General features: G+C 47.1%; 1 protein-coding gene across 5 annotated transcripts in view; it reads right to left on the bottom strand.

Annotated features, from left to right (window-relative positions):
* Positions 1–840: 840 nt before the first annotated feature.
* Positions 841–26,158, bottom strand: part of AAK1 (AP2 associated kinase 1) — an 84,297-nt gene continuing 58,979 nt past the window's right edge. For 2 of the 5 annotated variants that reach the window (XM_074563701.1, XM_074563702.1), the window contains 2 exons: positions 12,076–12,180; positions 8,427–10,531 (listed from right to left, as the gene is read on the bottom strand). In XM_074563701.1, coding sequence (XP_074419802.1) covers positions 10,437–10,531; positions 12,076–12,180 — 200 coding nt within the window. In that variant the 3' untranslated portion in view covers positions 8,427–10,436. Of the gene's footprint in view, positions 2,133–8,426; positions 10,532–12,075; positions 12,181–16,440; positions 16,552–17,332; positions 17,435–18,585; positions 18,688–26,158 lie in introns of those variants that run through there. The other 3 variants (XM_074563698.1, XM_074563699.1, XM_074563700.1) reach the window with 2 other exon arrangements.

Raw genomic sequence — 26,158 nt, 5'->3', positions numbered from 1 at the left:
ATAAGTTTTTCCGTAAGGCGTATTTTTAATACTGTAAAAAAGCATGGCTCTCTCCTTCACAACACCATAAGCAAATTTCTGGGTCCTACACTTTGGCATAAACCAGACAGGCAATGTGCACGTAAAACGGAAAGCTTCGCCTGATTATTCTATTTTCTAAACAGCAGCAACAGTAACAGCCTGACAGATTGCTTTGCTGAAGTTCATGCATCTGAGAGTTCGCAAGACAAGTGACTGAAGGCACTGCGAGTCCTTACACCAACTCCTCCAGGCTCCAGCACAGGCCCCCGGGCAGAACCGCTTCCACGCGTTACATGCCACAGCGAGCAAAGAAATGCTGCGTGCGTGATGCCACGGCTCTGCTCGCATCAGCGCGGCACAAACCTGGCACCACACATCGCCTGCTCGGCTCTCGCTCCGTCTGCACCTCACCAGAATCACTCTGGAGCCTCAGCTGCCAGGTTTGCCGTCGCTGCCAAGCAGCCGGAATATACAGCCTTGCTCTCTGCCCCAAGCCCCCGCTGATAGGAAAGAAGTCGCCATAACCCTTTAACTTGTGAAATCACTTCCTTTCCAGAGCACTAGCAAGTCCCGCTTGACTTGCTCTGTAATTAATAAGCCTTTTAATTCATCTTATAATGCATTTCCCTAGCCAGGTTCAGAAAATACAGATTACTGGTTTGGAAAAGCACCTAAAAAATAAATGGCGGGGGGGGGGGACACGACAGTGAGAGGAGGAAGGTAAGAAGCAACTGAAAAGGATATGAAGATCCTGAGCGCCAGGCATTCAGACTAACTAACATAACTTAAAATGGTTCAACTATGTATCACTGCAAATAGAGTTCTGACCAAAAAATAATAATTATTTTTTATATATATATATATATCTCTCTCGCTATGTCATTCATTTCAACTAAGAGGTTCAAGGTCCTGTGAGAGGCGGTCCTGTGGGAAGCACCCCTCCCAGCTCACAGCAGATTAAGGCTTTTGCTTTCCCGCTTTGGAAGGAAAGGGTGCGGAAGCAAACGGATCCCCGCCGGGCAGCTCTGTAGTCCTGGAAGACAGAGGGGCAACCGAGACAGATCCTGATATCGCCTGTCTGTTGGTCTGAGAAACCACTTTATAAGCAGCTATGGGCTTGACTTCGAGACCCTGCCCATCTTCCGGACTGTAGTGACGGGAATATTTTGACAAAGATTGTGGACGGAAAGGCTGGTTAACCACGGAGCCCAGCACCGCTTCCTGGGGCAGCGCGTGTCCTCCTTGGCTTCTCTCACCGGGAATGCCAGCCTGCTCTTGCAGCACACCTTTAGAAGGGACGTTCTCCTGGGTCTCCACAGCTCTTACAGATGAGGGATGAAGATTGCTTGGCTGGGTAAACCCGGCAGAGGAATACTGAGATCTCACTGAGGCCACGGACCCACACATTGCTGAATCCAGACTTGGGAACATCGGGTTAGCTCTGTGCTGGACATCACCTCCTTGACTTAGGAAAACAGGTGGTGCGAACGGTTCCTTAGACATACTATGGGAAGTCAACTCTTCCATGCTTTTCTTTTTAGTGAAAGGAGCTCTCAGAAATACATCTGCTTCTTCTGGATGTCTGTGAGCCACGTTGCCCTTGGAGATAAAAGGAGCTTTGGTAAAGACATCCACCTCATCAGGCACTTTTCTCGAGCTTCGGAAAGGAGCCGTGGCGAAAACATCCGGTTCGTTAAAAACCTCCCCGGTGTGTGACTGGAAGGAAGGGAACAGCATCTCCCCCGCTCTACTCTGGGAAGACTGGGAGTGGGGATCTTCTTTGGAGGCCTCGCGTCTTTCCCGGGGCGCAGACTGCGGGGACCCTGCGCACAGCTTGCAGGTTTCCTCCTCCTCTTCCGAATCCATCAGTAAAGGCCTGGACCCGCTGCAATCCAAAATATCTCCTTCGTGGTCTGTCCCCTCTCCTTCACTGCTGTAGAAGGAGCTGTTGCTTGAAGGACCATCTCTTGCTAAGTAGTCTGACTCTGCGTTGTGCTGCGTTTTCAGTGTCTCAGACTGACCCTTGTACAAAGCAAGTCCATCATTGCCGGAAGGTCCTCTAGAGAGTTCGAGAGCTACAACTGGAAAAAGGGCTGGATCCCTCTGCAGACCTAAAAATGCAAGAGAAGAGTGTTACTTAACAAGCTCCATCTCCTTAGTCATGATAAGAATGAAAGGTACTTATCAAACAAGAAATATCATGCTGTTCAGATTTAAACCACCATCACGCATGGAAAATGGGAAGGAGAGGGAGGGCAAATAAAATAAAATCAAAAATGCCAGGGGGAGTATTTACAACACACAAACTGACACGCAACTCGGCACTGCCTCACAGCTTGGGGACACCACAAATACTAGTTTTGAGAGAGAGATGGAAGATGTTCGACACACGAATGGGCACACCCAGCATTCTCTCAGCACCATTCCACAAGGTCTTCTCTGCCACCCACGACAACCACCAGCACGGGAGAGGTTTTCACTTCATAACGCTGCTGCCGGGCGGGAGGCTCCAGCAAACAGACAGTTTTTGCCATTTCGTTCTGCGCAGTTGCTTATTGACTGCCCTACAAGCAGACAGACTGGCGTAGCCTCTATTTCTGAGAGCCATCCCACGGATACGTGGAATTACACTCGGGCCTGTAAAACACACAGGGATGCCCTACAATCTGCTCAAATAACATACACGTTTCAAAGAACGAAGGTCAGCCTATAGCTTTTAATGAACCCCGGTAACTATGGCAGCATCATTTTAAACCACTGCGAGACGAATTATTTTAAAAAATAACCATGACTTCAAATCAAAGTATCTAACATAATTATAACGACCCGGCTATTCTCTGTGTTAGCGTAACAAGACAGTGGCAGGGAGAGGCTTGCTATTCTGCTCTTCTCCAGTTACAAGAGCCCAAGATGGGGTTGGTTTTGCCTTACGACTCACACAGACAGAACAGAAGATATCTTACCTTCAAAGAACTATTGGCAGCTTAGGAGTATGTCATTGTACCCATGTTAGCAAGAGGATAGGAAAAAGGCACGTGAAAACTAAGCAGAATGAATTGCAGGCAGAACAAGGAGAGTAAAGGAGGTGGTTTGGTACCCACTGAGCGATGGGCAAGCGGGGCACTACCCAACCCAACCCTCCTGCGGCAAAATAGCATCATCGTGTCCAACCTCTGCCCAGGTTAATCGGTCACGTTTGCACACCCACCACAGCCCGCAAGGCACGGTTTCTCGGTCGAGTCTGTACACGTAGGCAAGCTAACCCATCCGCAGCCGCTCCTCGCAATTAAAGACACAGCAGTCATTCGTTAGGCATCAAAATCAGTATTTATTGGGAAACTATTAACTTAGATACATTACACTGCTAAATAAAGACAGTGTCGGTATGTGAACATTTTATAAGTTACTCTACAAAAATACTGTCTGTCTTTCCTGAAGCCTGTGTTGTCAGCAACGCTTTAACCTTAGATGCTAATCTCGGATTACAGGAACAGTACGACTACGGTGGCTGCTTCTTCCAGGAGGTTGGTTATATATTTACCAGGTGTCATTGTGAGGTTTTTGCGAATACAGGCTGAAGCAGAGCAAGACCGGTTGCCACATGGCGCAAACGCCTCTCAATTACCCCGTTCCTTACTGAAATACAGCGTACAGGAAAACAAGGAAAGGGAAAAGGCATCGATCACGGTGAATATCGTGCCAGTGCAAACCAATGACCCGCTTTTCACAAGAACAGCGCAAACAAGTCATTTGCTCAGAACCGTCTTTTTAAAGAGTTACTTGCGTTAGTAGGTGTCTCCGTTCAGGTGAGCGGTGCCATTCAGGACAGAGCAAGAGAAGGGTGGGCAGGATGGATATAAGCCCGTTTGCTTAAGACGGGAGCAGCATGCTTCTCTGAACTGGGAGGCACTGTACGACAGGCAGCACGCTCTGTTTTCAGAAAAATTACTTCTTCTAATGCTTTCTCCTCTCTCTGCCCATCGTAAGCGAGAAGGGCACCAAGCGTGCTTGGAAGCAGTTTTCTCCCTCGCTACGGGACATACAGGAGCTGTGAATTACTCTGGGAGGGAAGATGAAGCGACGCTTCAGTAGGAACTGGTTCAGTTAGGAGCTGCTCTCGCTCAGAGCTGCTGGGCAATACAGCAAGAAGGGAAGCACCCTGACGATTTGAAAACAACGGAAACAGGCCCAGGGATACTAAAACGCAGTGCGTTACCCAAGACGCGTGGGGATTTCCTGACAAGAGAGGAGCGCCGTCTACATTCCCATGCTCTATTTTTCTCATGTTGAAAGCGGAAGACCTGGCTTCCAGGCGCCACCCCACAGTAACTATCTCAGGCACCTTTTCTTTCCCATGTTCTCAGCTTCCCTGTTTATTTCCTTTTGCAGAAAGCAAGAGGACAGTCCCAGAAGGAGCTGTGGCAGCATCACTGCAACAAGGAAGACAACATTATCCCAGCGTTTTCCTTTAGCTAACACCTGGGTGCACGTCTAACTAGACAGTGGCTTAGACATCTGCTCTCACAGCTGTTAATCTCGTATGTTAAACGGCTGCGCTCAGACACTGAAATGTGCAATCAAACCAAAAAAACCCAGACTCCTTTGTGTACGGGTCAGGTTAGAGCTCGCGAGACGAGGTCAGTGCGTTCCCGTAAGCAGCCATAGCTACCGGCTTCGTAGGGGAGTGTTTCAGAGGCGTATGCTACACCGCTTTTAGGAGGACAGAGAATCGAAGTTATCCAGCGCCGAGGGATGCTTCAGCAGGTCTGAGATTAGAGACCAGTGAGAATGAAGCGCTCGAGGGACCGACTGACATGAAAAGGCATGGCAGTTCTTTTCTGTATTACAGCAAAGGAGAGAAAGGGTCACTTCCCGAGCTGGTGACAGCATGAGGGTAAAGGACAAATCTCGTCAAACTAAGACAGGGCCTTTTTGTTTGAAGCCCTGCCCCTTCTCCGTGATGACTCGGCTCCCGTTCACGCCAAGGGCACACTGTGCAAGAGGCCTGAAAAGATACAGGCAGATGGTTTGCGTGAATCAACACATAAAGCAGCCACAACCCCTCATGCAAAGAGAGACGCCTCTTTCACAGAGGCGGCGTTTCCTAACGGCTGCCCGCGCCAAGACGGGCACCGCCAAGGGGCAGCTGCCTCTCTGGTCCCCTCCTCCTCCGGACTCCCGAGAGCTGTGTGTTACTTCACAGGGAAGCATCCCTCACGTGTTCAATTAATGCTCAGTTTTAACACATACGTACTCCTAACAGCTGCAAGCTTTACAGCATAAAATCTTTATAGAAGCCTGAATTCATAGGTAATGTTTCTCCCTACCCCTGTACAACGTTTGTATTTTTTTTTATTATTCCAGGGTGAGATATACGTACTAAAGAAACAATTTCTAAACTATACTCAGGCTCCCTTTTCTGCAGGGAGAACCTTTGTAATAAAAATACTTATTACTGGGTACCCCAGGAATACACCCTGCGCGTATCCAGAGAGCAACCCGAAGAAAAGACCATTTATCCCCGACTTACAGCACCGACACATCCAGTTCCCCCCTCTTTTAAGGAAAACGGTGCGCTGAAGTAACTGTCAGGAAAGCTGTACAAGATTTACTCCCCCTATTACGGGGGGCTGCAAGGAGGCAGAGCCGTCACCAGGGTGATGGAGCAGAGCCCAAAACAAGAACATGGGGGGAGACAGAGGCGTTCCTAGAGTCTAAAGCTGCTCTTCCACTAAATAACTGTGATTTCACAAAGCCAAAGTCGGGAAAGTCTCAACGTGTGGTAACAGGCAGCTAAAAATCAGCACAATTCCTAGTATGCAAAATTACTAGTTTAGCATTTAAAAAGGGTCAAAAGACTTCTCATTCCTTCATTCTTGAAACAGCGGCAGTTTTCCTTGCACACCGATTCCTAGAGGCAAGATCATTAAACACAAACACAGAGGCAGCCCGCCCAGTGCTTTCGGTGAGGAGGCATCAAAGCAGAACACCAAAGGCCAACACCACCACGGCTGTGCCACCGGACAACCATCCCGACAGCAGAACGAAGCGTTTGTGCCCAAAGTCACTGCACAGCGGCAGATCCGGGAGCAGATCTAGGGCTCTCCGCTTCCAGAAGGTAAGGAATTTAACGTTCCGGTTTTGGCACGCCTGTACAGTCATTTGCGCCACGCAAAGTGAGACAGGGCAGGTGTTAAACGCACCAACTGCCCACCACGTTCCAGCAGTTTATGAACAAGACCACCCACCTGGGGACTAACAGCATCCTTTGGTTTTTGCTTCAGTTGTACCGTGCACAAGCCAACTGTTACGCGTGCAAGTAATTTTTAAGAGGCAGCCTGTGGCCACCTAAGAAAAACATAAGGCGAGTTTCTAGGGGCTGAACTTCCTCCTGTGAAGGGCAGGAGCACAAGTCTCATGCCTCAGTAATGTCCTTCAAACAACCCCAGCCAAAGAACGCCACCCTCCTCTCCAGGAACACTGAGATCTGATGCTGCGTGCGTGGCGTCCGTGCTCCCATGCGCAGGCACGACCGTCCCCAGGGCACAGCTTTCGAGTTACAGAAATAAAGACTACACAGGAACAAAAAAAAAAAAATACGAAGAAAACCTTTTTACTTTCTCCCCCTCAAATCTATGTTTCCTGCTGGAGCCGATGCAGTTCCCGTGTGCGGCACCCACACAGCTCAGCAAAGAAGCCACGGGAACTCCTCTCGCCCAGGGATCGGTACTCGAGCTGACCCACCAGCCCCGGTCATCAGAGCGCTCTCCCGTGTCACACTCTGGCTTCCCCCACACCCATGCCAGCTGCTCCCCAACTCCGACTGATTCCCATGAAAGTTCTCCAACTAGAAAATGGATTGGCTAAAAAGGAAATAATTTACTCCGTGCGGAGGCTAGCGCAGCACGCCGTACGCTTGATGACATTTTCTGTAGTCAGAGACCCATATGCTCCACATTTTAGGTTTGCTTGGATACTCCAAAACCTGCTGAACTCTGTCTTTGGTCTGAATTGCATCTGAAATTTCATTGCAATAACATATTTATTTTTTTTTTCCCATCAATTTTTAATTGGAAAGCCACTGGAGGCAATAACCTGCGAACTTTCAGGCTGAAGAATGCCATCATCATTCGTTCGCAGGAAGCCTCTCTAAAAATAATTTTGCTCTACACAGATTCGCTCAAGCTGCACCGGGCTGTGTTAGGTGGGCTGTGCGAGGATGCAGAAGGTCTGTCACAAAGCCATCAGGGCTAAGATTCTTCACCTATCTCAGACTTCTCCGGCAGGCTGCACAGCGCCCGCAACCCTGGCCAAGTCCTTCATACTTGGCCAAGGCCCAGGGAACCCCGTGAAGACTTGGACAACTCGAATTCAGGAAGCTGCACCTTCTGGTTTTGGGACAGATGCTCTCGACACAGTGGATACAGTCAGAAACAACACAAACCCGCCCATCTCCGAATTGTGGGTGTGACACTTGAGCTCCTCCGGTTAAAAGATGAACTGGGGAGATTTCCAAAGGTAGGGGCAGTTCAAAACCCAACATCCCTCAGAGGAAACAAGGGCCAACACTGAAGTTCCCACTATTCCTTTTAACACCTCGCCACCCCAAAACCCAGAGTTTATTCTTGCACCCAAAGCACAAACTTGACTCGAAAGGAAATTGCTTTGTGTACCGGGGTTGCGTTTGTAGTATCCTCATTGGGAGGATACATCAAAATAGTTAATGCCAAGAACACTACTACGAGCTCCAGCCTGTTAGGGCAGAACAGCTCCTCTGTCACCCCGACGTGAACAAACAGCACACGCTGGGCAGAGGGAGAACCCCTCCGCCATGATTTTGCTGACCGTAGGTTTGTAGTCTGTTACTTAACAGCACCTGACCCCCCGACCCTTAAAAGAGAACAGAACCATCTCCCGTGGCTTCAAACAAGGCTCCAGCCACGGCTGTAAGAAACGCACACTCTTACACCACTTTGCGAATGTCGGGCACCAAACACCTCCCATCCGGGCGCTGGGTGAAAGTTCAGTTTGTTCCTTCACGGCAGCAGCTTCCACACAAACTACTCCATTTTTGAGCAGCACACCAACACTAACCTAATGCCTTTAGAACATTCACGTTTTTCGGAGAGCTTACAATCAATCCCAAATATCCACTCATTTTATCTCTCTCGCCTTTTCCATTCATTCTGCAAATAAGCGGCAAATATTTTCTGATGAAGGAGGTCTAGATAACGGGCATCTCTAAAAACGTATGCTTCCAGCGTATCGTATTTCCCACCCGGATCCATGAATAGCTCCTTGAAAAAGCAATAAAATAAACATTCACATCCGCTTATTTAATAGCATTATTAACAACCCAGCGCATTTATAATTTTTTCCAGAACCCTTGAACAAGTGCCATTAGATTTAAAATCTTAAACATTCTTTAAAAGTACTTTAATTCACAGAAATCTTTGTTTCTAATATACAGTAGATGGTTACTTTTTAAAATCCATTCTCTTTTCATATAATCTCAGTATCTGACTATACAATAACTTTCTATCTATAGTGTCTTCATGTTTTCCAGTCCAGCTTGCCTGTGCTTTAGGAATATAAAACAAAAAAATAATAAAGTTCTATCCACAATTTTACTAAGGTCATTTCCATAGTTCTCATGTAAAGCTTCTCTTGGAAAGTGCAGTATACACATGTAATGATACAACACACTTAAGCAATACTTTTATTATTAAGTGTAGGTTTTAAAAGAAGAGTAACGTAGAGCAGACACAATCAATGGTAGTTCTATGTACAGAATTTGTTAAACTAAGTGTCGGGGCGGGGGAATAGCGGAGAGACTGGAGATAGGAAAGGAGTAGTCACGGACTTTGATTTCTTTCCTTCTTAGCAAGAGGTCAGTACATACACGGTTCAGTCGTTCGTACTTTCACACGGGGGAAACTGCACTTTTACTAATACGGCTACATACACATACACAAGGTTAGCGGTAAGCTATTAATTATTCCACTACCGAGGAAGAGTCCTTCTGTTCAGAAAGAGCTTTCAAACACAAGGTAGAAATTCCGGACTCCGTGGCCGTAAGCCAATGAAAACAAGTTTAGTGTATCCAGCTAGTTGACAAACTAAGCATGTGAAGGGAAAAAGAAAAGGCAAAACCCATCACGTTGTAGCGGCACTTACTTCAAACCATCTGAACCAAGTGCATGCTTGTTCCACAAAGACCGAGGAGCGGAATAAAGTCCACGGTAATCTTTGTCTACTGAAACAAATGGTTCCATACTTAACTGGTTTGCACTATATGCAGTTACAAGGGAAAACGGGGAACCCAGAACAGATACCAGATGCTTGACTAAAACCATGATTAAAAATAGACAAAACAACCGGAGGACAATTTGTTTCATACACAATTTACAGTAGGTTGGGGGGGGCTTTTCTTTTTTCCAGTCAAACACAGAAAAGAAGCCACAGAAAATACATCTGCTGCTGCCACAATGCCCTTTTCATCCAAAAAAAGGTCAACAAAATGCTAGTCACAGCCGTATTCGTATGTATTTGGTTCAAAACCTTGTTATATTTCACTTCGGGTCACTTTTGCAGCTTTAACAATCTGGTTTGGTTTTTTTTTCTTTTTTTTTTTCTTTTTTTTTTCCCCCCCCCTTCCCCAAGGAAGCGCAGTTCATTCACAAGCAGGATTGTTAAACAGCAAACCATTAGCTGGGGGCAGTCCGGAAAACTCTCTTCATCTGCACCATCGCCAGCGGTACTAGGCAAGACTACTTCAGAGGAACGCGGTGCTTTCTCCTCCTCTGAAGCATTATCCTGGCAATTTAGAAACATCAGCTCCCCTAAAACCTGGATTCCGCAGGAGAGGGAGGTCCCTACCGATTTCACCTGTCCCCTTCCTCCTGCCCATTCATCAGAAAACAGGAACAAAACAAAAACCAAACCCAAAAACACAAATGCAAAGATTGAAACACAGTTGTTCACGCACTACTCTAAGGAGAAAGGAGTCTGTTGTACGCAGGGATCATACATCAGCTACGATTATTAATTCATTTACAGTTAGGCTTTCCATGGCGCTACGTGTACATCTCAGCGGGGCGGCTAAGGACGGTGCTCCCTTTAGACGTGGGCTAGCAAAGACAGGTGCAGAAGGAACCACAATGGTTTTTTTTTTTACCAGCTTTAGAGAGGACTACCTGGAGAACCAAGAGGGAATCTTTCCCAGGGCATGGGAAGACAGGGAGAAGGGTGGGTGACTAGTCTCCCGGTGGCAGATTAGTTTTTCTTTTAATTAAGGAAAAAGAAAGAAAAAAAAAAAAGAAGCCCAAAAGAACCACAACTGAAGGTAACTCTTCTGGAAATGAAAACAGAGTATTAGGTACGTTACAGAAACTGCGTCTGCTACTGTGTCACTGCTACAGGTCTATGAGCTGATCCACCAGCAGTAAAGACCTGGCTATGTTGGGAAGACTGGACTCAGAGCTTCCACTGTTGTTTCTAGAATGCCCACCTGAAAGTGCGAGAGATAGGAATTCAGTATTGAATAGGACACACACACACACGACAGTTTCAGATGTTCAAGAGCAAGCAAGAAAGAAAAAAGTCGAAGCAAAACAGGAAATTTGCTCGAGCTCTCTCGTTAACTTGCAGCACAATAGCAACAACATTCCCCGGCTCGCTCTTCCCCCCTCCCGCCACCCCAGCTTGCAGAGACAAACACCGCAGCAGCCCGCACATCTCTCCCGACCAGTTCTTTTTCCCAAGTTTCACATCCAAGCTGCAGAATTGCGTCCTTCCTAAAGGATCTATAAAGCAATTACAAGAACTCCCACAGCCTACTACAGAAGGGGCTGTTCAGAGTTTTAAATCTTGAAAATGAGTTGCTGTTTTAAGAGCATCTTTGAGTTGCCAGATCGCTCAGCTCTCCTTGAATTATCAGGTGGCTTTCTACAACTGGTGCTTTGATACTGACGGGAAGATGCTCCTCTTTACTTGAGGTAGCCTGTCTTGGCCCGACTTTCTGACTTTGAGCAGGGGTAGAGTTTCTAACATCTGACAACTTTTTCTAACGGGCGTCAGTCTTTGAAAGCTAGCATTAGATGCAGAGCAGGCGTACAGGACGCTCCTGCTGTAAACACAAACGGGAGTTAGGGAAGTTGAAAAAAATTCTACCAAACTAAAAAAAAAAAACAAAAAAACAAAAAAACCAAAAAAAAAGTGAGCCCTGGAGTAGGTTTTTAAACCTATGCTCGCATATTAAAAGTTGTAATAAAAACTTTTCAACGGCCTGACTGCAGGGAGAACACCTATTTGACTGACCAGACTGCGACACGCTGCCTATTTTTCTCCCTACAAGGGTTACGGAACGCAGCGCCGTTACTGCTGTTAAGGAACCAGTGCTGCTTCTTAGACTTGACCCTGCGTAAGACTGAAACCGTTTGCAGAGATCCCACATTAATGTGAACTAGGTTACAGGAATACTGTAAAAGGAGAAACTTTCCAGGCTCTGTCCTAAGGGTTCTGACTGCTCCGAGTTCTTCGAAGGAGGTGGGTACCATCTACCAAACTTCTCACGCTTAGTTCCCACAAGCGCCTTTGAAAGACACGAGTCGGAAGGGGAAAAAACACCCCTCACTTTCAGCCCGAGTTTCAGAGTTATAGAGGATCATCATCACCTCCCTTTCTTGCACCTCATGCCAAGTCAAAGGACCTCCTTCCATTGGCTTGAACAGTAAATAAGAATGTCAGAGGAGGCAACTCTCCGTCGCGCTTCAGCTACAGGAATTTGTGGCCTGCCTGGCAGACTGGTAGAAATTACTGCGTGGGACCTAAAGAGGCTTGCATGTCTCTTATCTTTTTGGACACGCAACCTTCTCACAAAGCATTTAGAGAAATGTCAAGGCCAGCGTAAATCAGAGGCAGACTAAGCTCACTGAATACTCCAATGACCGTATCCTACGGTTTACAGTTTGACACTTCACACGTGCTGCAGCACCACTGCCCCAGAACTTCTCCTTTTTTCCTTGCATTTTTCACCCCCGAATCCTGGCTTACCTTGTGAATTTTTGGATATCAACACTGGAATGGGGTCAAACTCATCTTCCGTCACTTTTTCAGAGCCCTCAGGAGCATCAAAGCCTGATATCAGGTTAGTATCTTCTGCAGCGTAAAGGAGAAACAGCAAAAGGGAAAAGAAGCAAAGATAGCAGAGAAGGCTGGTTAGAATTGCTAAAAAAGTGTTAGAATATCTTTACGTCTTCAGAGACAGGGTTTAGAAGCAGGAGTTTCATTTAAAAGGTGAAATAAAGTCGGTAAGTGTTTGGTAAAGAAGGCAAGAAGTAAGAGAGCCAATTAAATACAGAAGTGGAGGGGGCGCGTAGAAACAAACCAAAAAGCAAGCCGCGTCGTGAGAACCAGAATAAAATTCGGCCAATACGAAGGCTTAACCATTGGCATAGTTCAAAACTGCGCTAAAAGCCTGGGGCTTAAGTTCCCAAGGACAGAAGGTGTCCTCTGTCATCACCCCGCGGCTGGCAGATATTAGTACGGTTTGGGAGCGCAGTCTGGCTCTCCGGTTACCGGCTCCCGCGCACAGGGAGAAGAAAAGGGCTGGGAAAAAATAACACGGAAGAAATTCCAGTCATGTACGTGAGACAAAACAAAACCCCTGAGCTTTCACCTAGAGCGATAAAACAAGTAGTGCAATATGAAGTCAGATTTCCAAGGAGTTTAAATGCCTGAAGATGTAACTAGATACCGAGAGAGATTTTTTTGTTTGTTTGTTAAAGGCCCCCAGAGCAGCTCTGGCACATAATTCCATCGATTTCAAACCACATCAACTGCAGTTAGACACCTGGGGGGAGGCACTTCCAACAGCCTCCACAGTAGATGAGACTTTTATCTGCCTTATCAGGCAATTACATACCTTTAGGGACTTTCACGTTATTTGTTACTTTAGACACCTAAAATACCTTCCAAAACAAGGCCCTCAATTACTACGTGAAATATTTCTGAAAGCCCAGCAAGGACATGTACGAGTCGATGGTTTCCAAGGAACAGGAACGTTCCTGTGACTCCTATCATGAATAATAGCTCTTTACCTAGAGCTGACAGACATGCGAAGCGGTTTTGTGTGAGATGACGCAAGAAACCACTTGTGGAAATACGCTGTCCGCTAGAGGATCAGACCCCGAAAAACCCCCACAAGTTTTATAGAAGACTAGCATGTAAAGTGTCGAAAACACAAAGATGTTTACAGCTTAACCGAAAGTCTCATCTTGTTATCGCTCCGTCTCTGGAGTTATTTATTTGTGGCTCTTCTCAACCTACCTGGAAGCCTTCGCACGCGTGCTATCTCCGCTTCCCTCCATTTATACACGCAGCTGCTCGTAGCTCTGTTTGCTGTACAAGCAGCTGCTGAGGGAGCACTGCCCAGTTACAGACTGTCTTTCCTAAGGAGCGAGAAAGGCTGGCGAGTGTCCCTGTTCGGGCAAAACTCCTTCAAAGGTGTCCTGATTTGAGGTAAAACAGAAGCAATTTTCTGATTTGTAATTTTACTTTTTAGCTGGGCCCCTTCTACCTGACTGAAGTCTGAAATCAACAGCACGTTGTTCAGAAACCGTTTGCTCTCAGAGGGGTGAGACCTGATCGTACCAAGGAACGGTGCGCGCAGAGGCTCTTGCTTAGACTTATCGCTCTAACAACCAAGGCCGGCTAACTGCGCCGCTTGCCCCGTTGGAGGGTCGGAAGCGGAGACGCGCAGAGGGGTCCCACCTGCAGGGAGGAGCCGACGGGACAGCGGACCCAAAACTGGGTATTCCATCCCATCTGCCTCACGCTCAGTGCAAAAGCTGAGGGATCAAAGGGGGCTCTGGCTCGCTCTTTCTTCAATGGCCGACGTCTGAGGAGGACCCTGTTCGTCTGCCTTTGATCCCGATCCGAGCATTCCTGACTCTAGTTCCGGAATTCAGCTCCTGTCCGTCGCTGACTCCAGTCTGGGACTTTCCCTGTGTCCGCTGGTGACGCGATCGTCATCCTGGGAGCTGGATACGATTTTGTATATTTTGTATACTTTTTTATTTTTATTATTCTATTATTATTTACTATTTTCTTATTTATTAAAGTAGTTTAGTTCTTTTTCTAAACTCATAAATCTCCTTCTCCCTTCCTCTCTTCTCTGAGGAGTGGGGGGGGCCCATCTGTCGTTCTGATCGGCCAATCCGGCCGAAACCGCGACAAAAAGTGTTTGAGCTCGCCTCGGTGACTACATACCCACCGTGAGCAGCAAAATTCTCCCCTCGCGCATACGTGCGGCTTGGGGCTGTATTCAGCAAATGCAAATTAAGAAATCCTGAAGGCTGAGCAAAAAGGCAGAGGCCAGAAAACAGCTTAGTAAAGGACAACAGAAAGGCTGCTACGGCGTGGCTGGAGCATCAGTCCCTGCCCAGGCCGTGTCTGCTTCTCCACGTCCCCCTGGCCCCACTGGGAACTTGCAGCTCCACAGGCTGATTATACCCATGGACACCATCTGCCCCGTGGATGCTTTACGTCACCAAAGCCAGGACTGGCTAAACAAAGCAAACAAAAAGAAAAGATCGAGTCGGATGTACGGTTAACGACCACAGCCAGAGCCGTAAAAGCAGGGTTTGAAAAGAAGGCACAAATGAATTTCGGAAGCTTTTAATAATTTGGCCCCCTGCCCCACTAACCGAAGTCTCATTTTCCTCGTCAAACGTGAGCCTTCCTCATCCCAAAGGGAACAGCGGGGCAGCCTGGGAGAAGCCATGGAGGAGCCTGCTAATTCATTTCCTCATTAAGTCACACCAACAATGTTTTGGCTTTGCTACATTCCAGACATGGAGTAATAACTGCTCGACAGACATTTCCAGCCATTTCCTCAAAATAAAGTGGCATGGAAACGTATTATAGCAATGAGCAATTAGAACAACTGCTTGTTTAAACCCAAAAGCTCCATGAAAAACACAAACTCGTTCTGAAGTGCCATCAAGTGTAAAAATTGATTACAGACTGTTTGTACAGCGATTCCTCCGAGGACAGATCGTTTTCTGTCGCTATAGGGATACTTACCAAATGAGCTAACCAAAACCCACCATCCAGGGGCACCCAGTAGTTGGCACTTGTGCTCTGGGCCTCTCTCCAAGGCAATAAATAGCACAGAACTCCCGGGTCTTCCCTCTCGCCCCCCAGGTGTATGTGTACTACCCAACATCCATAAGCTTGGCTGACGTGAGAGCCGTCCCCTAACATTCGGCATTGTCCCCCAGGGAGACGTGAACTGCTCACAACTGCTTTAGCTCCTAACTGGGACGCGCAAGAACAGAGCGGGGAAAATTCACGTGCGAGTCGCACTCCAGCTGATAGCCCTTCAAACTACTCCAGTGCCACCGCTCCAGCCACGCGGCATGGAGAGGGCCCAGATTTCAGCTGGATGCTCTGCGGAGCGGGGAAAAATAAAATAAAATAAAATAAAATAAATAAAGCACCATCTGAGTTAGGACCCAGCCTCCCAGGGTCCTCCGCTCTTGCTTGTTAGTGGAAAGAGAACAGAACTCTGATGACTGCGCGGTGTTTCCACAATTCCATTCAAGCTCAAATACCGCCGTACTGCGAGGGCTGACGTGCAGCTCGGCGGTATGGCCGCACGCTGTCTGCTTCTCCTCTTCAGCTCTGCCTTTTTTTCTGTTATTCTGAAACTGTTCCTTTTCGCAGTTGGATAGTGCACTTACACTTTCATTCCTATTTGCTGCGACACTGCAGTTTGACCCAAGAACCACTGAAACCACCGAATCCTGATAACCACTGAAAAGGAAAACATTTTCTAGATCTGAAGGCGCTCAGTCCTGTGCCTCGGACGCTAACTCTAGCAAACCAAAAAAAAACAAAACCAAAAAACAAAACAAACCCGAAAAACTCCTCTCGTTTCAAAAGCTTGTGACACCAGTATAGATGATTATCAGCCCCCCCTTCCAGAATTAATAACGCAGCGTAAAACCAGGTCTTAAATCCCACGTGCAAAAAGCAAAGCCAGCGTGCATTCACTTACAAACCTCGAGAAGGGCTGCCTACAAAAGCCTGCCCTTTAAGCCTACTGTAACCCTTCTCCCGTATCCCCGTCTCATGGAATATGCCACCAATCCTGTCAAACCTTCTGTCTTTACAGTCAAGATGAATACTTTTTCCCCTTAGTACTTCAGCACGCATTCCGAGTTTCACCAGCTTGGGAAGAAAACAGAACAATGGCTTGGAGGAAAAAGGAGGGAAGAAAAAAAAAAAAACAACCCACCACCAGAACACAGGTCAGGGCACCTGTTTGTGTAAACCAGCATCAGCTTCGCTTCACGATAGCTAAAGACCGCGTCCCAGGACTGATCGGGTGTTAGAGACAGAGGGCCAGTTTACCTTTGTGAGGTTGAGCTGCGAAAGCTACGGGAGCGAACTCATCCAAGAGGTCAGCGGCAGGGTTAGAAAGCAGAGAACAGTCAAGCAGAGAGTCTTCCCCGGTGAGAGAGTCTGAATCCAGGTTAGCATCCAGAGGCCGCACGGTAGCATTAAACAGGACACAAACACCGTTAAGTTCATATTCTCACATTCCTGTTCCTGGCTGCTTAGTGTACAAACAGAGCTTTGATGCAAAGCCAGCACAAAAGATACCATTTTTTGTGCTGGAAAACCATTCCTTACTGCTCTGCAGTGAGGGTAGAGGGATTCCCAACACCTTTAGCAACATATAACACATTCCCTGGGGCTAACTACCCCCTAAAGCTGAGCGTGCAACAGCAAAATCCCACATAAGAGACAGGTTAAAGTAGGGGGAGTGAAAGGGAGCACAGAGAGGGAAAGAGTTGCGGGGACTCTCTGGCAAAACAAAGCACGCTGCCTGTTTCGCAAGCGACCTCTGAGGAGAGGTGGAGTCCATCTGCTGCAGCAGCGGCCAGACCAAGGCCTGCACATTAAGAAGGGACACGCACTGCTTACTACCCGATGGAACAGATGAAAACCAGAGACTGCTCCAGATTTCAAAAGCCCTTCATCGGAGCAATGCTCTGGCACCTACAGGTCTGTAACGGCGGGCTGAAGGAATACCAGACCGTTCCTCACAAGGAGACGAGCATCCTCGACTTTCAGGGAACCATGCAGCATCCGCTTACAAGACACGCAAGCCTAGTTTACACTGGCGGGAAAAGCAGCGGAGATGCTTACGTTCAAGCAGACAGCGCTTTCTGATTTACACAGCCCGCACCGGTACGATGCATTTCCCCCCCCCACCCAACACCCCTCCTGCCTCACCAACCTGTTCTGTTGGAGGCAACCGACTCAGTCTGTGACACAAGGCGTTGGGGCAACGGAGCCTCGAGGCCCGGTATGAGACTCTCAACAGCTACATCGGGTTTTCCTTTCCAAACGCGCAACACACCAGAGCAGAGAAGAAGCCAGAGGTTAGTTTGCAAGACACAGCACAAGCAGGAACTAAGGCGGCAGTTGTCTGAATCCTCTAGTGACCCTTTAATACGCGTCAGCTACGCTGGCAAATACAGGAGCCAACGTTAGACCAACGTTAATTTAATAACAAGGGAAGACTGTAACACATTAAGCATTTGTTGGGTTTGAGTTTTTCTGTGTTATTTATTTATGCATTTTAATTTGTGCAAGGCCAATTGGAAAGACGCAGGGGCTGGAACGGGAGGTTAACGGAGCAGGCCCTGCAGCTAAGCAGAACGCCTGGGGCTGGGCAAACAGCTACAAGCGTTTGCAAGATCCTTTTCCAGCAGAAGGAAAACACTGACCTTTAAGAAGTCCTCTTGCATTAGAAGTAGCAAATCATTAAAATACCTACTGTGGAGCCCTTTGCATATTCCCAATTAAGCTTGTAAAAAGCCAAGACGTGGGACATTTTTTTTCATTTTGCGTGCACAGTGGCAACATCTTATTGAAAACACCAGCCCTCAGTGTCGGCTGATGTTGATGTCCGTTATGGGGATATAAAAGGAGATGTTTACAAAGGCTGGACAGAAGGATTCGTTTTTATAGAAACCATGAGAGGGAGGGGGAGAGACATGGAAGATAACTGTCACAGCCAGGTACAACGCCTCTCTGGGTCTCTTCCTCACAGTAATCACCAAGAAGCCAAACTAAAGAATAAGGACGCGCTCAAACGCTAGTACCAGAAATGGCCCAATTGGTCAACCTGAGAGAGATTAATGAACATGCATTTTTTTTTTTTTGCATCTTCTCCTTCAGTCAGCAATTAACTTTTTTCTACCAAGACCAGAAGAACACACAAGGCACAACCATGCCATGTTATTATGCCAAAGCTTTAAGTATATATTTTCAATGCAAATACCCGGTCTTTACTGTTCACATGCTAGTCTCACAGGAAAAAAGCAGATTTGTCTCAGCGTAATCCATAACTTCTTATCACGTTGCGTTTCACCGCCATCAGCAGCTGTTTTGAGAGCCCGGTGGGGGTAAACACGCAGAGTTATCATGCGGGACAGGACATGCCATGAAAGACAGAGGGAGGAGGCGCCCTGAGTTTATTTTTACCATTCACAGCGTCTGACGTGCTACCGAAGGGGTCAGCGAGAGGCAGGATATCAGGGAGCAGAAGCGCAGTCTCAGGAGATTTGAGTCCCTCAATCAGTTTTTCTGGGTTAAGCAGGAAAAGAAGGAAGGCAGGCAACAGAGAAAAAAGAAAAAAAAACACACACACAAAAAAACCCAAGAAAAGACAACATTAATCAGGTGCTCGGTTCAGTGTGTCAGTCTCAGAAGAGCATCTGTGCAATTTTGTGTGCAAATAACTGATATCCCTTAGAAGTATTAGAGGGCAGCTATTCACCAGCGGCCCATGGTCATCTAAGACAACTGAGAACATCCTCACCCACTGTGTGCTGCTCTCCCTAAGGAGCCACTGTAAAACAGCATGGAGTTCTTTCACTCCTACCCAAAGCACAAAAGCTTAACTTGACCCAATGAAAATCAAATTGGGAGGAGAAGGGAGGGGAGGGGAGGGGAGGAGAAGGGAGGGGAGGGGAGGGGAGGGGAGGAGAAGGGAGGGGAGGGGAGGGGAGGGGAGGAGAAGGGAGGGGAGGGGAGGGGAGGGGAGGAGAAGGGAGGGGAGGGGAGGGGAGGGGAGGGGAGGGGAGGGGAGGAGAAGGGAGGGGAGGGGAGGGGAGGAGAAGGGAGGGGAGGGGAGGGGAGGGGAGGGGAGGGGAGGGGAGGGGAGGGGAGGGGAGGGGAGGGGAGGGGAGGGGAGGGGAGGGGAGGGGAGGGGAGGGGAGGGGAGGGGAGGGGAGGGGAGGGGAGGGGAGGGGAGGGGAGGGGAGGGGAGGGGAGGGGAGGGGAGGGGAGGGGAGGGGAGGGGAGGGGAGGGGAGGGGAGGGGAGGGGAGGGGAGGGGAGGGGAGGGGAGGGGAGGGGAGGGGAGGGGAGGGGAGGGGAAGGGGAAGGGGAAGGGGACCTGCAATTTTTCCCCTCTCACCTTCCTATGCCAGGGAGGTCTTTGTCTTTGTATAATAGGAAGGGAATATCAGAAGCCCAAGAGGCTAGAGCTAGGTATATAACACCTATTAATTCGCTTGAGAATGGAATACTTACAGCCCTTAAGAGCTTGGGCAAAACCAGAAATCACTGCGGCGCTACAGTGCCAGACATCTGAACTTGCCCTTGGGTTAAACAGCTGTCTAGTTACCAATTAATTATTTCAACTATCAGGTTTCAAATCAGACATGTCATTCCCAGCAGTATGACTCCTGTGGTTCCCATTATCCTTCACACAAAGAAATTTAGATAGCCTGGGCAAAAAGTTAATCTCAATTATTAATCTGGCGGATGAGTGATTTTGCAACCATACTAACCAGGTTTTCAATAATGAGCTTAATTATTTAGCCTTCACCAGGTTTTTTCACAGAACAAGATGATAAAGACCATTTTCAGGATTTGCCAGAAGTAATCACCTTCAGTAGAACAGCACTGATAAAATTTGCAGCACAAATCTGGCCATTTCGACTTGTTGAAACGACTGCATTTACAATCTAACATTGAAGTGAGCTGTGCCCCTGCCGCAGTCATACCTTTACAAACTATGTACATCTACATTTTATGCTTTGAGTTCAAAAGCCGGTGTTATTATTTATTATCCAAAGAAAATATGCCCACAACTGCACAAAAGCACAGGCTCCGGAATATGGCTGTATAAAAGACTCGCCACGCTGAGAAAGCCAAAGAAAAGCTTAAGTTGTACTGTTACGTACAAGGCAATAATATCGATCTTTTTTATTGCCCTTCTAAATAATAAAATAACCTAGCGGCTTTGGAACTGCTTATTCAAAGCAGGACAAATTCTACTTCCCATGAAAAACTTCACAAGCCAACACACTAAAGCAACCGGGAGGGGAAAGAAACCTAAAAAGGCAACTCATGAGGCTGCTGGTCTATGGTTAAAGGCCTGAAGGTCAACTGATGGGAACAGCAGCCTTGAACGTACTTGAAATCTTCCCACCTCTATGAGGAATACTCAGTTTTAAAGGTTGGATTTGACAGATCAAATGTACCCCGACTGCAGAGGTACCATCCTGGGCTTCTCAGCTGCACAAAGGTGGCCTTTTTCCTTGGGTGAACAGAGGGGCCGGGAGCAGGGACTTGGCAACAAAAAGAAGTGTTAGTGCTATCAAAAGTAGGCTGAGAAGGACGGAACTGATTGGAAACATGTTGGGAAAACATAACACAACACAGGAGAGGAACTAGGGGACAAGACAACAGGGAACATGCTCAATTCCTTTTCCCCGGAAGGGAAGCGGTGAGGTAACAGGTATCCACCCAGAGTACAGCTGACTAAAACCAGCGTTTTAAATCAATTAATCCAGAATAGCAAGGCACGGGACACAACTGTGGGAGAAATTATGGATCGTCTCAGAGTTGGGCAGTTTCAGATTCGGTTTGGCTCCTACTTTGAGATTAAGTTTGTAAACTGTGAAGTGACGTGTATGTATGTCGTGAACGTATTCCCATTTTACCGATTCAGGCCTAAGATACTCCTTTCAAAGCAGATTCCTACAGAAGGTCTGCCTGCCAACACCCAGCTCTTCTCAAGGCACTTGCATCAACCTTTATCTTCACACCCATATCTCCAGTAATCATTCCTTTTACGATCCCATTTCCAAGTGTCTTGTTCCTTGAAGTCTGCCTCCTTCAACCTTACCTTTCCAAACAGTTTCCTCCTTTTCCATTACTGCAGATTCGCCGTTTAACACAGTGAATCTGCCTCTTGGTCAGGTACTAGGAAGTCGCCTAGTGAGCTCAGCCACACTTTTTAAAGACGCAGAAGTTCTGAGAAAAAAACCACGGTGGTGTTCTCTCTACATGTCCGTTTTCCCTCCCGCCCCCTGGGCTCAGCTGGTTTTATGCAAAGCTTTAGACCATGAATGGTTCTTTGTCTCATTTTGTTACTTGTCTCACGAGATCTCCTTTCTTGTTTCCTTCGTTATTGGTGCTGATCTGCCAATGCTGTTCCAGGCAGCCACTGCATCTCTTCGGGCAGGACTAAAAGGAACTTTATCCCTTTTGAGTGAGGCCCAGAAGTTCAACAAAAACAAGAAGGTGTCAGGTTGAAGGGGAAAGGAGATACCAAAAGTGACAAAAATCAGATGCCTCAATCCGTTTTGAGGCCTAGCAGAGCGTTTCCCTTGTTTCTGTTGTGTGTTGCGTCTTGAACTAACCCGTAGGAATGAGATAAAGGAACAGCAGGCCATTCGAGTGGTGGGAACTTCACGTCCAACTAGGAGGCAAAGGGAAAATTAGTGAAGGCCCAGTGAAATCTATGGTTCTGTATTAGCAGGAACACCTTCTCTACGAGAGTTAGGTTTGGTCTCTTTAGCACAACACGCTTATTAAAAACACGTGTGTGCTAAAGGAAGCTTTTCTGAATCCACAGCTCCAATGATCAAAGCAGCAACTGAAGGAGGGCACCTTCTACACACTAGGCCGTTTCCCTCTGCGTGAATATTAGGCAGCTGCAGTTTAACTACATGCAGACCTCGAAAGAAAAACCAGTCTCTCTCATGATACTGAACTGCATTTTGGGTCCTGCTACCAAGGGAATTCTCTAGCAGAAGTTTCACTTGAATTTCCAAGAGAAAAGCTGCTTCACCTGCAAGCGAAGTCACGGCTGAGATGGTGAGAAGCCAGCAGCGGTAACTGATTTGAATGAGTAAGAAATACAGCAGTGCAAGGAGAGGAGAAACTGGGATAACTAGCCCCGTTTCTGTCACCTGTACAAACACAACAGCTCCGAGTCACACGTGTACGAAGTGAGCATCCATTGCAGAACAGACTCCACTAACAAAGCCAACAGCACACAGGATGGATCTGCCGTTTGCAGAAAGAGATGAAGGCTCCAGCCTTGGGTAGGGCCTTCTCTACAACCCCCTCTCCCATCTGCCATCCCCTTCGCAAAGATTCCTCTACTGGAGGAAAACCAAGAGAGGTGTTTTGCCACTACAGTCCCAGTTTCTTTTGACTCTCCAGGCACGTGGGCACGCAATCACAAGCCGCATTTTAGAAGTGGTCATGATGGCAAAGATGATCAGTTATGCAGCAAACAGCAACGGAACAAGAAATAAACAAACAGAAGCTTCTTCTACGCTGCGGTTTCACGGCCCTTTACAACTGATTTTGTGCATGTATAGAGCTCGAAGTGGAGCGTGACGAGACAAAACACGTTCCGTATCAATCACCATGCAGTTAAATTCAGGATTTTTAAGCATCAGAGGTCCTTCTGCCTGAAATCCAATAGACATATCCAGATTATTCATATGTAGACATATGAACAAGCCCACGGATAAACAAGGTTAAGGAAATGTAACCCAATACAAAGACATTTTACATCATACAACTCCTGAAGGGCTCTTATCAAACTCCAGCTAGGAAATGTGTGCTTTAATCGGTAACTGTGCTCCCACACAAGGCTGCCTCTTGGAGGCATCCTCTTCCCCAGACAGCCTACGGAAAATCTGCCAGATGCTTCCCAGGTCAGAGGGAAGGCACGTTTGATTCAGGCTCAGTGATCTGATCAACGATACTTCGTCTTCTGTTGGGTCTTCAGTCCTGACAGGATAGCAGCAAGTTTGCCAGGGCTTTGCATCAGCTAGTGAGGATGCTGGCTGAGTAAGTGAGATCCGTCAGCAAGTCTTAAGAAGGTGTCTAAGCTTAAAAGCATGTAGGGGGGATTAAAAAGTGCCCAATCAACCCTTTCCAGAGCTAAAGCCCAGCCACATAGTGCAGCCTTTAGGAAAAGGTTTCACATTCTTCCTAAAGATCCCAGTTCCTTGCAGTAAGAAATTATTGATTGTTTCCTATCAGAGTGAGCAAAACACGTTGCAGAAAAAGCAAAGCAGGAGCCCACAGCTAACAGCTCTCAGAGGCATCCCCAAATGGCAGATGTTGGCAGCTTCAGAGACGGAAAAAACAAATCCCTTCCTCTGGGAAGGAAAGCGAGAGCCTTTGCACCAACATAGAAGGAAGCAATGGCATTTACCATCAACAGAATTAACTATGGATTTATATCCTAGGACAAGAAAGCAAGATCAATCATGCGCAGGTTGAGGAGCACGGCTTTGGACAATCCAATGAGAAAATATTGACCTTTTTCTTCAGATCCCTTCTTTTCTAACACATGCACAAATCTGATTTTTGAGGTTTACGATTAGTCAATTTGCACAGACTTTGCGTCTGCAGCACCCCCCCTGCCGCAGACGACAAGTTGGCATGCTGCACTTGTACTTGGTGATACGATACACTGGTTAAGCGACAAAGTATATGCAGAAAGCATTTTAAGAAGGACTTGGATTATGAAAATATAAATCAAGAGAGAAGGGAGGCAAATGGGGTTTTAGTTGGAGCAGGCTATTAGAAAGAATAAAAAGATTCCCGAGAAACTCGCGAGTTAAAAAAGGAACAGAGGGCAAAAATCTGTCACAGGTTGGTAACACGCTGAACAACCAAGGTGCAACATCTCAAAGCCAAAGAAGTCCACCAGCCAGGCACCGCACACAGTAAGAACGTTACTCACTCATGTACTGCGGAGGAATAGCAAAAAGAAAGACAATTCAATAGAGCACACAGCAGAGTTCTTTTCTTCGGATGTCAACTGAGAAAGAAAGACAAGGTTGTAAAAATCCTGCCAAGTCAAGTATGCTGCGAGTGGGAGGGCAAATTACCAAGGAAGGTATAGATTAGTCACTCAGGAAGATTTCTGCCTATTAATCAATCAATTTTAAAGATTAAAGGAAGCCCTGCGCATTATTCAGCAACAGAGGACTTTTGGCTAATCAAGGGAAGGCACTGGACTTCCGTTTTCCTAACGGAGTTTCTGTCAAATGGAAGTGTTTCTTACGCAGCGCAAAGAGAAGAAAAAAAGATAGCAATGGGCATGCTTTAAATACACCCGCACATGACACTGTTAACACCGTGGGGAACGGTAGGACATTTAACAGTGGCTCCTTAAGAGATCAAATTCAAACAATTTGAGTTTAACTTTCAAGATCTCAAATATTTGTCAAATAATACCCCTTCGGATCAAATTCAAAACCCAGATGGCAACAACGCTAGGTACTATTTACTCTCATTTAACTGGGATTCCAGTGGTCCAATGGCTTTGTTGCTCCAAATCATCAAAACACCACACTGTGGCTCTCAGTTAATACTCCGGCGATTAATTCATCAAGTTACAGGTGAGTAGTTCCCCTTCTGCATTTTCCCAACTCAAGATGTAAACTCAAATCATTAGTACACATCAGTATGCGTTTGTGCGTGTCTGCAGCTACTGTGTCTCGATGTGTCATCTTGGTAGTAAAATTAGTTCTTATTAGAAATACGGTTCCCCTGTTACAGTTGTTATAAACACCCTGACACAGGTGGGCATACGTTATCTTCTCAGAATTTAAGGGCCTGGGGTGGAGAGAATTATGCCGATTAAAAACATTTCATTAAGCATTTTGTGCCAAAAAGTGAGAGCGCCCTCCTACATTTGCCACAGTGGCCCTGTTAAAGCAGCTGAACTTGTGTGTTTTGACAGGGATGTCAATGATTCAAGTCCCAGCTCGTGTTTCCAACGGCTAGAAACGGCCAGCTTCAGCAGTCTGATCTCAACGCGTCACGATTCCTTCCCATTTCCAGTTCTTCCAAATGCTGCAATAGCCTAAAACTCACCTCCGGCTCCCACCGCTGCTTTAGCACCCTGCAGAGAAAGCTTGGAAACCCAGTTCCTGAAGGCCACGCGCCAGAACACAAAGAGAAAAAACCCAGTTTTGCTCAAAATTCCTATTTTTGAAGCCAACTATGTTTTGAGCAGGAGTGGTTACCAGGGCCACACATTTTTTTTTATAGCTAGCTCGAGGAACAGGCCAAGGGCGTGGATGCATTTTGTTTTGAAATTGCACTGCATGATATCTACTTCCTTAGCCCTGATAAGCATCCTCTCACGCTAATGTAAAAACACATCGGTCCGTCGGTATTTGAAGGAAACAAAAAGGCAAAAATAGTCCTTAAAGTGCTATTTAAAAGCTTTGGAGAACTCCAACGTGACAATGACTCTTGAATAAGCAATGCCATTTGCCTTTTCATCAAAAATGAGAATCCAGTGCGTGCCCAGATGGCACAGGCATCCTGCCTTGGCCTGCGTTTCCTTCCCCAGCTACGTCTGCATGTTTACTTAGCTGTGCCAGCCATGGAATTTCTCTTATCTCACTTTCTGTCATGGCCAAGACGATGTCACAGAGGCTGCCTGGCGTTGCTGTTCTTCAAACAGATAGCTACACTAAAGACACGTTTGTGTCTCAGCTGCAGCTAAGACGCTGAATTATCGCAGGGAGTAAATGGTTGTGTAAATTCGCAAGGAGCGATCCCCTCGCTTTTGAAATAGGGTAAAAAAAAAAAGTGATTGACTCTTTGCGCAGAGACAGCATTGTACTCGGTACTGATGCAGAGAGGCCACCAGCACCACCACCCTACACACGCACGGACACAGCCGGCACGTGAATCAGCGCGGTGCAATCCACAGCCCGGGGGAGTCCGCCCTCCATGCAGCGACAGGGAGGAGCGGAGCTTCTCCTTCTCGGCCC

This window comes from Larus michahellis, chromosome 20 (genome assembly GCF_964199755.1).
Source record: "Larus michahellis chromosome 20, bLarMic1.1, whole genome shotgun sequence".
Classification (NCBI taxonomy): Eukaryota; Metazoa; Chordata; class Aves; order Charadriiformes; family Laridae; genus Larus; species Larus michahellis.
This window is presented reverse-complemented; position numbering and strand designations above follow the sequence as displayed.